Below are 16,295 nucleotides of genomic sequence, written 5' to 3'. Positions count from 1 at the left end.
CAATACTTATATATACGTGTGTATTTTGGATGTCTTGATATTTGTCTTTAAATAAATATATATGGAAATAAACTGAGACTCTCACCTAGGAATAACTGGATTATTTTTCCAGTTCCTCCCCTTTATTCAGAATTATTCAGCTATATTCTATGTTAAAGAGACTAAAGTTTCTGTTTAACCTGAGAAGGCTTTTATTGTTCAGTATTTGAACTTTAAACTTTCCCTGCATTTGTAGAAATAAACTTTATATGACTATAAAGGCTGCTAAGTTTTAGAAAAAGGAAATAAAAGTAAAAAGTATGAGCATAGGCAAATCTTTTAACTTCTATGAGTTTGTTTCCTCTCCATAAAGTGGTAATAATAATACCTATTTCATAGGCTTTTTCTGAGGATTAAATAAAGCATTAAGTTGGAAAGTGTGTTAAAAACCTGACAGTTGTTAGTTATCATAAATATTGTAAATGTGAACAATCAAGCATAAACTAAATATTTATCAATATGCACATGGAAAGAAATAATTTGTAAGATAGTTTTCCATTTTTCCTGATGTTTAGGTGGAAAATCGTTCACATGAACTGTATTCATACAATGGGCCAGCATATAGAAAACCATTTGGTTCTTCAATCTTTTCTCCTGTACTCAGCATTCGATCTAATGCTTATAAAAAAGAAAGAGACTCTACTTTATTTAGAGGTATACAAATTGCATGTTTATGTTAAAATGTCTGAAAGTTAACTACATCTAAATTTAGGATATGTTGTTGTTGTTTTTAGGAGCCGTCAAGTTGATTCTGACTCATAGAGACACTATATGATAGAGTAGAGCTGTCTCATAGGGTTTCCTAGGCTGTAATCTTTACAGGAGCTGATCGCCAGGTCTTCCTCCCATGGAGCTGCTGGGCAGGTTTGAACCACCAACCTTTCAGTTATAAGCTAGCACTTCACCGATGTGCCACCAGGGCTCCTTAATTTAGGATATAAGCATTAAAAAAAATCATTAAAAAAAATCTTTAACCAAGGAATATCAATATCTGATCATGTTAATTTATTATTTCACTACTCAGTAACATCTGAAGACTCTATTGCTAAAAAAGGTAAATTCTTAATATGGCATATACAGTCTTTCCAGCCTTCTGTTCTATCTCTTTAACCCATCCACCCTGATTCTAGTCATACTGAACAGACTCTTCCAACTACTGTGTGATTTGATCTATTCTGTTCTCTATGCTCAGAGCATACTTCTCCACCTGAGAGATTCCTATTCACCTCTAATAGCTGGCAGGTTTTGGATGCTATTAATAGAAAATTCAACTACCTGGGGCTTAAATAGTAAGGGTATTTATTATCTCAAATAGCAAGAAGTCCATCAGTAAGGCAGTTCCAGGGCTGGTTAATTTAGGGGCTTAATAATGTTAGCAAATATCCAGTTTCTTTCCTCAAAGGTCTTAGCACATAGCCTGTCCTCCTAGCCTTGCTGTCTAACATGATGACTACTATTTGTGGTAACTTGTGTGGGCAACAACATCCACTCCTTTGCCCTTTTATAAGAATGAGAAAAATGTCCTCAAAAGCCCTTCCAGCTGACATCACTTTATGGGTCCTTGGCTAGAATAGCTTCATGTGCCTATATCTTAACCAATAAATCATAATTGGCTTCGTTCAGTTTTTCCAACTTTTAACATGACCTGCAATAAGAAATACTTTTTATACCACAACCTAGTGTACAAATACATGGAGCTGAAGATTCAGCCTCGTGGAGCCCTAATTACTTCTCTATTAACTGAACTTGGTCATAGTATTTCTGTGATTTGTATAGTTATTAGCACTCATAAAATGCACTCTGAGGTTTTCTATTCTACTCTACTTTTTTCTATTCTATTTTATTTTTTAAAATGCTAGCGTCTTAGTCAGGGTTGTCTAGGGAAACAAAACCAGTGCTAGAGAGAGAGAGAGATTTACTTCAAGAAGTTGGCTCATGCGATTGTTGGGGCAAGGGGAAGGGGCTGACAAGTCCAAGAACCATAGATCGAATGACAGGCCAGAGACTCTTGTGGGCTTATGTCCCAAAATCCATAGGTCAGGTGACAAGAAGAATGAAGAGTAAGAGCGTTCTAGCAAAATGTCTGTTTGTAGTCTCAAGGCAGAGCATACCCTAGGGAAACTCCCTTTTTTCTCTTAAGGCCTTGAACTGATTGACTGAAGCCCACTCACACCATGGAATGTAATCTGCTTTTCTTGAGGCCAATTGATTTAATCATATGCAAATACTTTATAACAACAACTAAACTAGTGTTTTACCAGATAACTGGACACCATAGCATTCCAAGCCTAGCCAAGTTGACATATAAAATTAACCATCACAGTTGGTCAGGAGACACTAAATCTATGTCACAAACATGAATAGGTTTTAACTCACAGTTTGAGAAACAAAGGCTTAAATCATTCACTATTTACTCCCTTAAGGAGCCCTGGAGGTGCACTGGTTAAAGCTATGGACTGCTAACTGAAATTTGGGCAGTTTGAAACTACCAGCTACTCTGCAGGAGAAAGATGTGACTGCCTTGGAAACCCTATGGGGTCGCTATGAGTTGGAATCAATTCGATGGCAGTGCATTTGGTTTCTTGGCTTATTTACTCCCTTGAGCTAGGAAGGGGCCCAGGCTCCCCTGAAGGACAAGGTTGCTTGGAGAAACATGAATAAGATTGGGGTTCGTTAGCAAAGAAGGGGAGAGAACGGATGTTAAGTAGGCAACCCCCTGTTTACCAAGTTGTCCTTCAAGGTTCTGCTCAGATGCCAATGCTACATTTTCTCTGAAATGTTCCCTGAGAGCTGTGGCAGGCCATTCTGCTTTTTCAGAAAAGTGAATTCCCCCTTTGTAAGATTTCTTGAGTCTCTTTTTTCTTTTTAATTGTTGTGCTTTAAGTGAAAGTTTACAATTCAAGTTAGTCTCTCATACAAAAATTTTTATGTACATTGTTATGTGACCCTAGTTGTTCTTCCTGTACTGTGATAGCACACTCCTCCTTTCCACCCTGGATTTCCCGTGTCCATGCAACCAGCTCCCGACCCTCTCTGCCTTCTCATCTTGCCTCCGGACAGGAGCTGCCCACTTAGTCTTATGTATCTACTTGAGCTAAGAATCACCCTCTGATGTCCCCTAGTCCGGTCTAATCTTTGTCTGAAGAGTCAGTCTAGGGAATGGTTTTAGTTTTGGGCTAACAGAGAGTCCAGGGGCCATGTCTTTCGGGGTCCCTCCAGTCTCAATCAAACCATTAAGTCTGGTCTGTTTACTAGAATTCTTGAGTCTCTTTACAGAAAAGGCATTATAGATCTTTTATTAAAGTCCCCAAAGGAAGTCTTCTGGGAAAGTTGGCAGCATAAATGCAGGTTTATCCTGGTCAAAAATGAATAACAAAAAGAAGCAAAATAGAGAAGAAAATTTTATTAAATTGAAACTAGTCGATTTCATTCCAAATACAAGGAAAATTTGCCACATATTACAATATGAAGCAATCTGAAAGAAAACTCCAGAAGTCAATGCACAATTCCATTTCCTGGGAGAGTGGAACAGTATTGAAAGAGCCAGTGGAAGATATACTGAAAATACCCCCATTAACCATGCCCTCCAGCCCTACCCCGCCTTCCACCCACACAACTTAAAAAAAAAAAAAATTGCCGTTGAATAGATTCCAACTCATAGCTATCCTGTAATGAGTTGCAGGTCAAAGCATTCCAAGTCTGTGTCAGCCATCTTTTGAGAGAAATGGAATAGCCACGCCTAATTTCTTTCCCTTGCTTCCTATCATTGCTTCAAATGTGCTCAGAGTTAGGGGGGAAGCCTCCTAACTTGGAGGAGCTAGGTCTTACTCAGATTTCAGCTCGAATATTCTCTCTGGAGAGAGCCATCTATAGCCATTCTAGTTAAAGTACCTTGTTTTATATTCTTCCATAATACAGAAATCCTGGTGGTGTAGTGGTAAAGAGCTACGGCTGCTAACCAAAAGGTTGGCAGTTCAAATCTCCCAGGTGCTCCTTGGAAACTCCATGGGGCAGTTCTTCTCGTCCTATAGGGTCACTATGAGTCGGAATCGATTCGACGACAACTGTTTTTCTTTTTTTTCTTTTTTAATAATCCTTACAAGTAGCTAAAATTATTTTACATATTTATTTGTTGGTTGGTTTGCTTGTTTACTGACTGTCCCTTCTCTCTAGAAAAGAGCTTCCCAGTCAGTATACTGTGGAAAACTGGTGTGCACTGAAGGGGTTATAGATATGCTGAAATTTGATCCTCAGGTCTTTGAGACTGCTGGGTGGCCACGTAGCAGCATGACCACAAGTAAAACTCAAGCCTTTATACCATGTGCTGTACAAATGATTGTAACATTTGCCATGATGTGAAAAGTTTGGGAAGCACTGCATTAGAATGTAAGCTACTTGAGGCCAAGGAAAAAGCTGAATTTGTTGCTAAAAACATGTGTCTGGGAATACTTTTGAAACAGGAGAGTAGCCACCAGACATATTTGGAAGACTTTACTTGGTACACTTCCTTCATCCCTGTTGGCAAGATCTTTCACACCTGCTAACTGACCTCCCTCCCCATATCAAAGTGTTTAACCATCTGAGGCATCCTACTGGTTAAGAGTGACTTCACATATTAGAAAGATATGAAAATTCTAGAATGCCTTTCTACACACACACACACACACACACACACACACACCCCTCCAAATAGTTTTGTATTTGATCTAAGCCTTCATCTGTCTTTTCCAGTTCTATTTTGTTCACTCAACAAGTATTTATGGAGTATCTACAGTGGGTCAGGCACTATATACTAGGTGCTTTCCATATACCATTTTAAATTCTAATATATTTTATGCAAGATATTTTCTAAATAACATAGTATGTATGTCTGTTTTATGAAAACCTTTTATAATTTCAGCTCCAGCCAAAAATAAACCTACAGTGGCATTTGATTCTGTTGGCTTAGAAGATTATGTAAATAAAAGGTAATTTTAAAACACTTTTTAGTATTTTATTCTGTTCAATAATGTTTCTAATAAGATTAGTTCTGCTTTTTATTTTCGAGTGGACCAGAATGAATTGATCATGGCTTATTTTTACCGTTTAGTCCCATACAACAATCCTATGAATGGCCCAAGGCTGCTTGGCTAGCTGGTATTACATCCAGACCTTAAGCACATGCTCTACCTACTACAAGTTCACAGTTTAATGGATAGAAAGACATGGAAAAAATAAATGAGGATACAATCACATTTCTTCAGTAGGAACTCAAATTTAGTTGCGCTATAACATGGAAGTGAAAAAAATAGCTTCTTCTGTATAAAGTTCTGTTCTTTCTCATGAGCCTCTCAGTCTCTGTGAATAAAAATAAACATATGTAATTAACTCAGAGTGTTTTAAGCCTTTTTGGGAACAAATAATGTACAGCCTCTTTAGGTTTAACACAGTCCCTCTATTTCTTTCCAAGATGGTACCTGAGAATATGAGTAAGGAGCTCACTGGAACTTATGACATTAAGGAAAAGGGACTCGACCAAAGGTCCAGGGTCTCATACCACAGGTCCCATCCCCAGAAGTTCTTTGGCTGCTGACATCTGTGGTTTGTTATCTCATGGTCTAAACTCTCTGAACTTAGATAGGATCCACACTCAACTCTCTTTGGTATGGTAGAACCCTAGGAGTTGCTGTCATGTCCTTCATTTTTCCTTGGACTAGGCTGTCCATACCTCACCCACCCCAAGCCTTTGCTATGGATTACCTCAACTCTGCAGTGGCAATTACCTTAGCAAACCCAAAGTCAGTATCCTTGTCACATGTGATTCAAAGGAGACCTGGAATGAAAACTATATCCTCTCTCTGCCTGACCATACCATTCCATCCGCTTTACTAAGTTAGGTCCATTCTTTGTTGGTAAGGAGTTGTCCTGAAAGCAGTTTTCTCCCAGCATCTCAACACGGGAGGTGGCAAATACCTCTCTACCTGTGGTGTTCCCCTCAGCCTGTATAATACACCTCCTCCCCACTAAAAAGCCAATGACACACACATGTCTGTCCTGCTCCCACCCCTGATTTTGCTATTGTCCCCAAAAACTAAGCAGGAAGGGATGGTCTTGTCAGGCTGACAGTCTGTGGTGGAGGTGTTGTCAATGACTGCTAGAGATCAGAGGAAACAGGCAAGAACCTATAAGCTAAAAATAACCCTAAAAGCATTTATGCTGATAACCTGAAGAATGTAATCAATGTCACTGAATTGTACATGTAGAAACGTTGGTGTATGTTTTGCTGTGTATATTCCCAACAACAATAAATAAATAAAATTTATTAAAAAAAAAAACAAACATTTATGCTGAACTTGTGTTCATTTTCAGAAAAACATCTCCCCCACAGATGAATGATTTTAATATAAAAGAAAGTAAATCAACCAGAAATGATCAGTTAACTGAGCATTGTTCAGTAAGAAAGAAAGCCTTGCTCCCCTTGTGCTTTGAGGATGAACTGAAAAAGTCAAATGCGAAGATAATCAACATTAATTCACCAAAGACAGCAGTTTCTCAAATGGTAATAAAAATATCTACTATTGTTTAGTAAATATGTATATTAAAATTACTTGTGGTAATTACTTATGCTACTTGGGTAGCATAAAGAGTTAAGTGCTTGACTACTAGCTGAAGGTTGGCAGTTCGAACTCACCCAGAGGCACCTTAGAAGATAGGCCTAGCTATCTGCTTCTGAAAGGTCACAGCTTTGAAAACCCTATGTGCAGTTCTATCTGCACACATGGGATTGACATGAGTCAGAATGGACTCCATGGCAACTAATAACATTACTTTTGGGAATCTCCTGTGTAGTCTAGTGACCAGAATCTTTGATAAATCCTTCTTACCTTGTTTCAATATTTTAATGTGACAATATCACCTAAATTCTTAATGCTTATTTAGAACCACTACACCAACATTAGGGATTCCATTTCACTGACTGGAAATTTATGAAGAAAGTTTGATCAAATTTGCTTGACTGTAAAAGAAATATAAAATAAAAATGGTATTTTAACAAAACATGACTAGATCATATGTTTGTTTTGCTGACAATTATTTTAGCTATTTAAACCAGAAAATGCATTCACTAAAGGCCATTTGGTAGCTCATACTCACAAAATCTCTAGTACGGCTAGAAAGAGAATCTGGCTTGAAAGCTATCTAGTCAGGATTAGCCCCCATTACAGCCCCAGATTGTTTCACTGGGGTCCATGCTACTGTCACGGACAACGGTTTATAACTTTGATGCTGACCAGAGGACAATATTTCTAATACTTTTGCCACTGCTGGCCTTCAAAACTGGATATATATTCCATCACCCTCACAAGAATAGTTTTCAGTGCTTCCTTTTTCTGAACTGAAGCTTCTCATGGGTATATCTGATTGGCAGAGCTTGGGTCACATGTTGTTGTTGTTAGGTGCCATCAAGTTGGTTCCAACTCATAGCAACTTTATGTACAACAGAACAAAACACTCCCAGTCCAGAGCCATCCTCACAATCGTTGTTATGCTTGAGCCCATTGTTGCAGCCATTATGTCAATTCATCTCATTGAGGGTCTTCCTCTCTTTTGCTGACCCTCTGCTTTACCAAGCATGATGTCCTTCTCCAGGGACTGGTCCCTTCTGATAACATGTCCAAAGTATGTGAGATGAAGTCTTGCCATTCTTGCTTCTAAGGAGCATTCTGGCTGTACTTCTTCCAACACAGATTTGTTTGTTCTTCAGGCAGTCCATGGTGTATTCAGTATTCTTTGCCAACACCATAATTCAAAGGCGTCAATTCTTCTTCGGTCTTCCTTATTCATTGTCCAGCTTTCACATTGGGTACAAGGCAATTAAAAATGCCATGGTGCATCTTAGTCCTCAAGATGATACTTTTGCTTTAAACACTTGAAAGAGGTCTTTTGCAGCACATTTGCCCTATGTAATACGTCTTTGATTTCTTAATCGCTGCTCCCATGGACATGGATTGTGGATCCAAGTAAAGTTAAATCCTTGACAACATCTTTGTTTTCTCTGTTTATCATGATGTTGCTTACTGGTCCAGTTGTGAGGATTTTTGTTTTCTTCATGTTGAGGTGTAATCCATATGGAAGGCTGTAGTCTTTGATCTTCATCAGTAAGTGCTTGAAGTCCTCTTCACTTTCAGCAAGCAAGGTTGTGTCATCCGCATATACCAGGTTGTTTATGAGACTTCCTCCAGTCCTGATGCCTCATTCTTCTTCAGTAGTCCAGCTTCTTGGATTATTTGCTTGGCATACAGACTGAACAGTGTGGTGAAATGATACTACTCTTACGCACACCTTTCCTGACTTTAAACCACTCAGTATACCCTCGTTCTGTTTGAATGAGTGCCTCTTGGTCTATGTACAGGTTCCTCATGGGCACAATGAAGCGTTCTGGAATTTCCATTCTTTGTAATGTTATCCATAATTTATTATGATCCACACAGTTGAAAACCTTTGCATAATCAATAAAACACAGGTAAACATCTTTCTGGTATTCTCTGCTTTCAGCCAAGATCAGTCTGACATCAGCGATGATATCCCTTGTTCCACATCCTCTTCTGAATCTGGCTTGAATTTCTGGCAGTTCTCCATCGATGTACTGCTGCAAACGCTTTTGAATGATCTTCAGCAATATTTTACTTGCATGTGATATTAATGATGTTGTTCAATAATTTCCTCATTCTTATTGGATCATCTTTCTTTGGAATGGGCATAAATATGGATCTCTTCCAGTTGGTTGGCCAGGTAGCTGTCCTCCAAATTTCTTGGCATAGACGAGTGAGCACCCCTAACCCTGCATCCATCTGTTGAAACATCTCAGTTGGTATTCCACCAATTCCTGGAGCCTTGCTTTTTGCCAATGCTTTCATTGCAGCTTAGGCTTCTTCCTTCAATACCATTGGCTCTTGATCATTTGCTACTTCCTGAAATGATTGAACACTGACTAATTCTTTTCGGTACAGTGACTCTGTGTATTCCTTCCATCTTCTTTTGATGCTTTCTGCATCATTCAATATTTTGCCTATAGAATCCTTCAGTATTGCAACTCAAGGCTCGGATTTTTTCTTCAGTTCTTTCAGCTTGAGAAATGCCGAGCTTGTTCTTCCCTTTTGGTTTTCTATCTCTAGGGTCCTTGTACATTTCAGTACAATACTTTACTTTGTTTCTTGAGCCACCCTTTGAAATCTTCTGTTCAGCTCTTTTACTTTATCATTTCTTCCATTCGCTTCAGCTGCTGTGTGTTCAAGAACTAGTTTCAGAGTCTCTTCTGACATCCATTTTGGTCTTTTCTTCTCTTTCTTCCCTGTCTTTTGCTTTCTTCATGTATAATGTCCTTAATGTCATGCCACAATTTCTCTGGTCTTCAGTCATTAGTGTTCAGTGCCTCAAATCTATTCCTGGGATGGTCTCTAAATTCAGGTGGGATATACTCAAGGTCATATTTTGGCTCTCATGGACTTGTTTTAATTTTCTTCAGCTTCAATTTGAACTTGCATATGAGCAATTTATGGTCTGTTCTGCAGTTGGCCCTGTCCTTGTTCCGACTGATGATATTTTTTCCATCATCTCTTTCCATAGATGTAGTTGATTTCATTCCTGTGTATTCCATCTTGTGAGGTCCATGTGTATAGTAGCCACTTATGTTGTTGAAAAAAGGTATTTGTAATGAAGAAGTCATTAGTCTTGCAAAATTCTATCATAGGATCTCTGGCATCATTTCTATCACCAAGGCCATCTTTTCCAACTACAGATCCTTCTTCTTTGCTTCCGACTTTTACATTCCAATCACCAGTAATTATCAATGCATCTTGATTGTATGTTTGATCAATTTCAGACTGTAGTAGTTGGTAAAAATCTTCAAATTCTTCATCTTTGGCATTAGTGGTTGGTGCATACATTTGAATAATAGTCATATTAACTGGTCTTCCTTGTAGGCATATGGATATTATCCTATCACTGACGGCGTTGTACTTCGGGATAGATATTGAAATGTTCTTTTTGACAGTGAACGTGATGCCATTCCTATTCAATTTGTCATTCCCAGCATAGTAGAACATACGATTGTCCGATTCAAAATAGCCAATACTAGGCCATTTCAGCTCACTAATGCCTAGGATATTGATCTTTATGTGGTCTATTTCATTTTTGATGACTTCCAATTTCCTAGGTTCATACTTTGTACATTCCAAATTCTGATTATTGATGGATGTTTATAGCTGTTTCTTCTCATGTTGAGTCATGCCACATCAGGAAATGACGGTCCCAAAGGCTTTACTCCATCCACATCACTAAGGTTAACTCTACTTTGAGAGGCATCTCTTCCCCGGTTGTACTTTGAGTGTCTTCCAACCTGAGGAGCTCATCTTCTGGCACTATATCAGACAGTGTTCATAAGGTTTTCACTGGCCAGTTTTTTGAGAAGTAAACCACCAGGTCCTTCTTCCTAGTCTGTCTTAGTCTGGAAACTCTGCTGAAACCTGTCCACCATGGTGATCCTGCTCGTATTTGAAATACTGGTGGCATAGCTTCCAGCATCACAACAACACTCAAGCCACCACATGCCTACACCCTAACCTCAAAGGAGGCCGAGAAAGCTAGTTTCTGCCTGTACCTAAAGGTGCATAGACTTGTAAGGTGGAAAATTCCCTAAGCTGCTATACAGATCAAAATATTAAGTGCTGAACTACTAACCAGAAGGTTGGTCGTTTGAACCCACCCAGAGGTGCCTTGGAAGATAGGCAACTAACAGCAACACTGTAGCTAAATGGGCAATACTGACATCACCAACAGATTGCAGAATTAGACCTTTGGTTGTTAGCATTTCATTAATCATAGGCATTAGTATACCTTTTACACTAAGTGCACTAACATACAATTTAAAAATTCTTATTTCATTGATTATATTTTTTAAAGGAACTGTAGTAATCATTGACTTAAAATTTGCAGACTCTGTACTGGTAATATGCATATATGATCAGTTTCTTTGGGGTTCATCTTTTTGGCCTAATGGAAATGTGAGAAACGGTTTAGTGAGTATCTTATACACACGAATCTTGCTATTATTCTGATAAAGATGGTCTATTTTTAAATAAATCTATTACTTTAGTTCATTTATTCTGCAAATATATATTGAGCTCTTTTTATGTGCCAAGTATTGTGCTACGTGTTGGAGCATAATAAATATAACAGTTGTAAAGATGGATTTTAATTTTTTTAATTATTTAGTAGGATATCCAGACTTGGTAATTTTGGCTTGTGATCATCTTCTGATCTTTGGCTCCATCCATTTGTTGATACGTTTTTATTTCTGGAGCATGAGAACCTAGTAACTGCTGAAACAATGCACTGTCCTACCAAGTATCCTATTTCCAATGACAACACCTCAAACATTTCGAAATATATTTATTTAATCACAGCCAGTTTATTTTCAAAAAGGCCTTAAGGAAGCCAAAAGTTCGGATTGCATGCCAAACATCTCTGTAGATTGTTAAGAAGAGAAGGAAGTATGTTACATACAAGTATGTTCTTGTGTGTGTGTTTGAATACCATTATTCATGTTAAATAATTCTATGTAGTCATTTTTAGAATGTTTTACAGTAATTTTATTTTTATGTTTAAAAACATATGTAGCTTTCTTGCATCAATAGACTGAAGACTAAATAAATACTCTTTTCTTTTATTCACAGGAAAAAAATTACACAAATCCCATAATTTTCCATGAGACAAGATATGTACAAATGTTACTGTTGACAAAAAATAAGTTTCCTCTTCATCCTATGGGAAGTGAAAACATTTACCCACACAAAAGAACAAATTTTACTTTAGAAAGAAATTGTGGAGTCCTCAAATCTTTAACTAGTGGTCAATCTATTACTCCTTCCAATCTCAAAAGAACTGTTCCTACGGCATGGAGGAAAAATATACAAACAACACCTTTTGAAGTGAAATGCAGAGTTGTAGAGGATAAACTAAAGAGGAAAAATAATAAGCCGATATTAGAAAATAGAAGTTGGAGTAAACTCCATAATTTCTCACAGACTTTTTCCAGCCTAACAAAAAAATTCGTTGGTTTCCTTGATAAAACTGTTATTCAAGAAAGGAATACTAAAACAGGCAAATTTGAAAGAATGTTTTCTACCACAAAACCAATGAACTCACACAAATTCAGTGCCTCAACTGTCAAAAGTTGTTCAAAGCCTTTAAAAAATATACTCAAAGTACATAAATTAAACAATATAACACCATTGGATGATTTGTTAAACTTCTCAAGTAAAGCTTAAATGCCTGATAAAGTAAATTCTGTACAGCAATATTAGGAAAACAAGTAGCAAACAATCAAGTTCCAAGATGATAGAAGAAATTCTCGTCCAAGTAGAAATGTTCTAATGGATGGTATAAGAAAGCTAAGCATAGAAACTGAAGTTACAAATAAACCGTGATCTGTTGAAGAACAATGACCATTTTTAGTGAATAATAGGACAAAATTACGAAGTAATTATCAACAAAAGGAACTAGTTCATGAATTTCTACGATCTCAATTAGATTCTTCAATTTATCTACATTCCTACAGTAAAATGTGCTTCAGGACCAAGAATGGCGTAGACTGACTCTGGAAATTTGCTATTAGAAGCCAAATAACAACACCAATAACCTGGTCTGTAACTAAATGTCGCATAAGACAAATGTACCATTGATTTAATGCATGTGCAGTTGATTGAATATCAGCTTTTGGCTTATCATTGGAAAAAAGTATTACATTAGCAATCCATTCAATTAAAAAGGCTTTGTAAAATTTTGAACAGCTTCTTGTTAGTTGATGTTGGAACTTCATTACTATAAAATGCTTTTTCCAAGCACAATTTTAACTTTTTTTCTGAATGGTTAAAAAATTTTAAAAAATAACATCCTAAATAAGCTAAATAGTTTTGTTGGCAAATCCTATAAACTATTGACATTTTTAAACTATATTATTACATTGCTGTTTAACTGTTTCTCGTTAAATTCTCATTAACCCACACAGTATAAAGCCAGAACTCAACTTAGAAACAAGTTGCATTTGAAAAGTTCATTTTGTAATCTATTTGTTTGGAATTCAAAATGTATTTCACATGGAAATTATCTTGGAAGTGATGAATTCCAGTTAACCTGCAAAAGCATATTTTAACTGTTTATCCCATAGAGGTTATGTAAAAAATGGTAAATATATATGCATATATATACACATATATATTTAACACGTACATAGATATAAAACACACACATATGTACGTTTATACATACACACACATAGACATACATATGCAATTCCAATAATTAAAAGAGAAACTGAATAAGAGAAGAATTTTTAAATCTTGACTGTGCTTGGGGAGAAGCATGTTTAATTAAAAGCAATTAAGTTAGGGGAAAGGAGCCCTGGTGGCACAGTGGTTAAGTTCTCAGCTGCTAACCGAAAGGTCAGTGTTTCGAACCCACCAGCCACTCCACACAAGAAAGATGTGGCAGTCTACTTCCATAAAGGTTATAGCCTTGGAAACCTTATGTGGCAGTTCTACTCTGTCCTAAAGGGTCTCTATGAGTCGGAATCTACTCAATGGCAATGGGTTAAGTTAGGGGAAGGCTTTGGGGGTCTTCTGGAAATGTTCAAGAGTGAGGAGGTATAAACTGGCTTGGGTTTCTACTTGAAACATAAGGTTTACTTTATTCTGTGTCACCATTGCTACTCATGGGCAACTCTTCACAAATGGAAGCAGATTTTGGCCCTTAAATAGAATGACAGGAAGACAATGAGGACAGAAGGGGGAAAAGAAGGAGGAAAGCTTTTCCCTTCACATAATTGAGGCTGTGTGGATGAGGGACAAGAAATAGAAAAAGGCTTCAAGAAAAGGTGGTGGGCTCAGATATGTATGGAGAAGAGGAGGAGCACAGAAGTTTTCCTGGCTGTTAACTTTCTTCCGGCTACTGGCTGGGAGGAGTAGAAGCAGCAGCAGCTCAAAGTCATGAAGTCATCTTTCTTTGTTTCAACAAACAACAAGGACTGACCGTCCTGTTCTCTTCTGATTCCTGTTGCTCATTATTCTCCTGTTCTCCCCATCACTGTAAACCAGGACAGTTTCCCTAACTACCCTGCTGGCTCAGAAGATAGAACACAAACTCTTTGTAGGTACTAACAATAAAAATAGTAAGAAATAGAAAATATACTTAATAATATCATAGGTAATGGTGGCAGGTTTTCCTGATACTCAGTATCAGAGAAACAAGCAGGAGTCTTGGAATTGGCAGATATGAGTGAACTTAGGCAAATAACATAAACTATCTGAGCATCAAGTTAGTGTATCCTCAATTTAAGATGGGACAAAAATAGCTTTTATTTTTATTTTATTTTATTTTATTGTTTTAAGGATTAAATAAAGTAATGCCTAGTACCGTGAGCACCACAGGCGTTCAATACAATTTTTCTTCCTACTCCTACCCTTTTCCCTTAAGCCTGCTCTTAAGGTAGATATACCTGCTGAAAAGATAGTCCCAGAAGTCTGTCATTCCTGCTCTTTCTAAATTAAATGCTAAATCTAACTATAGTATTCAGACTTAAACCCAAAGTAGACTTAATTAGAACTGAGGATTTTTGTTTTAGTCATTTTTCGAAGTTTCTGTGAGAGCTTGCGAGCTTTATCCTTTAGGAAGACACTAAAACAACTTAAAAATTCCATTTGACTGAAGGTGCTTCATTAAAGCAGCTGGACAGCTGGGAGTAGTAGATTCTGGAAAGATGGCAACCGAAACTTAGCACCCTTCCCTTCTTTCAAGTTTAATCTCTCATCTCCTCAGGCAAACAGCTGTTGGAATCGTCAAGTAGCAGGGTGCAAAGTTAGACGGGTTCTATTCTGATGCTGAGATCTGAGCATGACCCTGGAGACCAGTCTCAGAGTCATAGAACAATGACAGGAGTTGTGCTGTATCCTTGGACTATGTTGGCCAGTTGGGATCTGTGTCCCTTGCCTCCCCTCACCCAGGGAAATGTTACTTTTGGCCCTGTGTAAGTGTTCCTGGTCTCACTGAACCCCAGGAGGCCAAGAATGAACCATCTGATCTGTGAGAAAACTGAAAAATCAGTGATCCATAAATTTTTCTCCAGATGCTTCATCAAGGGAGCTGAGGTTGGCTTACCTCTATACAACAGCCCACAGTGGATGTCTTAGTTTCCTAGAGCTGCCACAACAACGTATCACAAACTGAGTGGCTTTTAAGAACAGAAATTTATCGCTTCACAGTTTGAAGGCTGGGAGTCTGAGATCAGGGTGTCGACCATGTTGATTTCTTCTGAGACTTTGAGAGAGGGTCTATTACATGCCTCTCTTCTGTTAGCTCCAGGCATTCCTTGGCTTGCAGCTGTGGTGTCACATGGTGTTCTTCCCTCTGTCTCTCTGTCTCTGTGTATCTTCTCCTCTTTTATAAGGACAGCAGTTATATAGGATTAGGACCAACCCTACTCCAATACGACTTCATGTTAACTGATCATATCTTCAAAGATTCTATTTCTTAACAGGGTCACATTCACAGGTACAGGGGTTAAGACTTCAATATTGGAAGACACAATTCAATCCATTACAGTGGGAAAGACCTTTACCTTTCACTATTTAAAAGACTGTGGTCATTAATCCATTGACCAGTTACCATCAAGTCAATTCTGACTCATGGCCACCCCAAGTGTGTCATAGTAGAACTGTGTGCTCCACAGGGTTTTCAATGGCTGATTTTCTAGAAGTAAATCATCAGGTCTTTCTTCCAAGGCATTTCTGGGTGGACCTGAACCTCCAAGGGAGTGCTTTAACAATTTGCACCACCCAGGGACTCCTAAGGTATTGAAGTAAACAGATCTGAGCTTCTCTGAGTCAACTAAGAAACATAACAGTCTAAAGGGGCCCAGTGGTCAGAAAGTGACCTGTCAGGTAAGATATAACAGGAAAAAGGAAACTCTTCATTCATTACCTGATAATGATTAGTAAAATTAGGAGAATCGTCAGAGATTTTGTCCAGAGATGGGGAGGAACAAGTAAACTTAGTAATTTTGCAAGATCAACAGTGAGAAAACATTTTGAAAAGCATAAAGTTGTTTTCTGCTTACCCACTCTACCAAGTCCAGCTTACTCAGTAATCAGCTACAAAATAAACAGAACCCACAAAGCTCCTAGAGGAGACAAAGGATAATTTGATAAGAAAAACAATAACATTTA

The 16,295-nt window shown here is 37.8% G+C and overlaps 1 protein-coding gene across 1 annotated transcript in view; it reads left to right on the top strand.

Annotated features, from left to right (window-relative positions):
- Positions 1-12,493, top strand: part of CUNH1orf141 (chromosome unknown C1orf141 homolog) — a 38,761-nt gene extending 26,268 nt beyond the window's left edge. The window contains exons 5-7 of the mRNA XM_012555233.2: positions 555-693; positions 6,429-6,577; positions 11,751-12,493. Of these exons, the coding sequence (XP_012410687.1) occupies positions 555-693; positions 6,429-6,577; positions 11,751-12,344 (882 nt within the window). The 3' untranslated portion in view covers positions 12,345-12,493. The remainder of the gene's footprint in view (positions 1-554; positions 694-6,428; positions 6,578-11,750) is intronic.
- Positions 12,494-16,295: the final 3,802 nt, after the last annotated feature.

The sequence above is a fragment of the Trichechus manatus genome, unplaced genomic scaffold (genome assembly GCF_000243295.1).
Source record: "Trichechus manatus latirostris isolate Lorelei unplaced genomic scaffold, TriManLat1.0 scaffold00003, whole genome shotgun sequence".
Classification (NCBI taxonomy): Eukaryota; Metazoa; Chordata; class Mammalia; order Sirenia; family Trichechidae; genus Trichechus; species Trichechus manatus.
The sequence above is the reverse complement of the archived record's forward strand: the minus strand, read 5'-3'. Positions and strand labels throughout refer to the sequence as shown.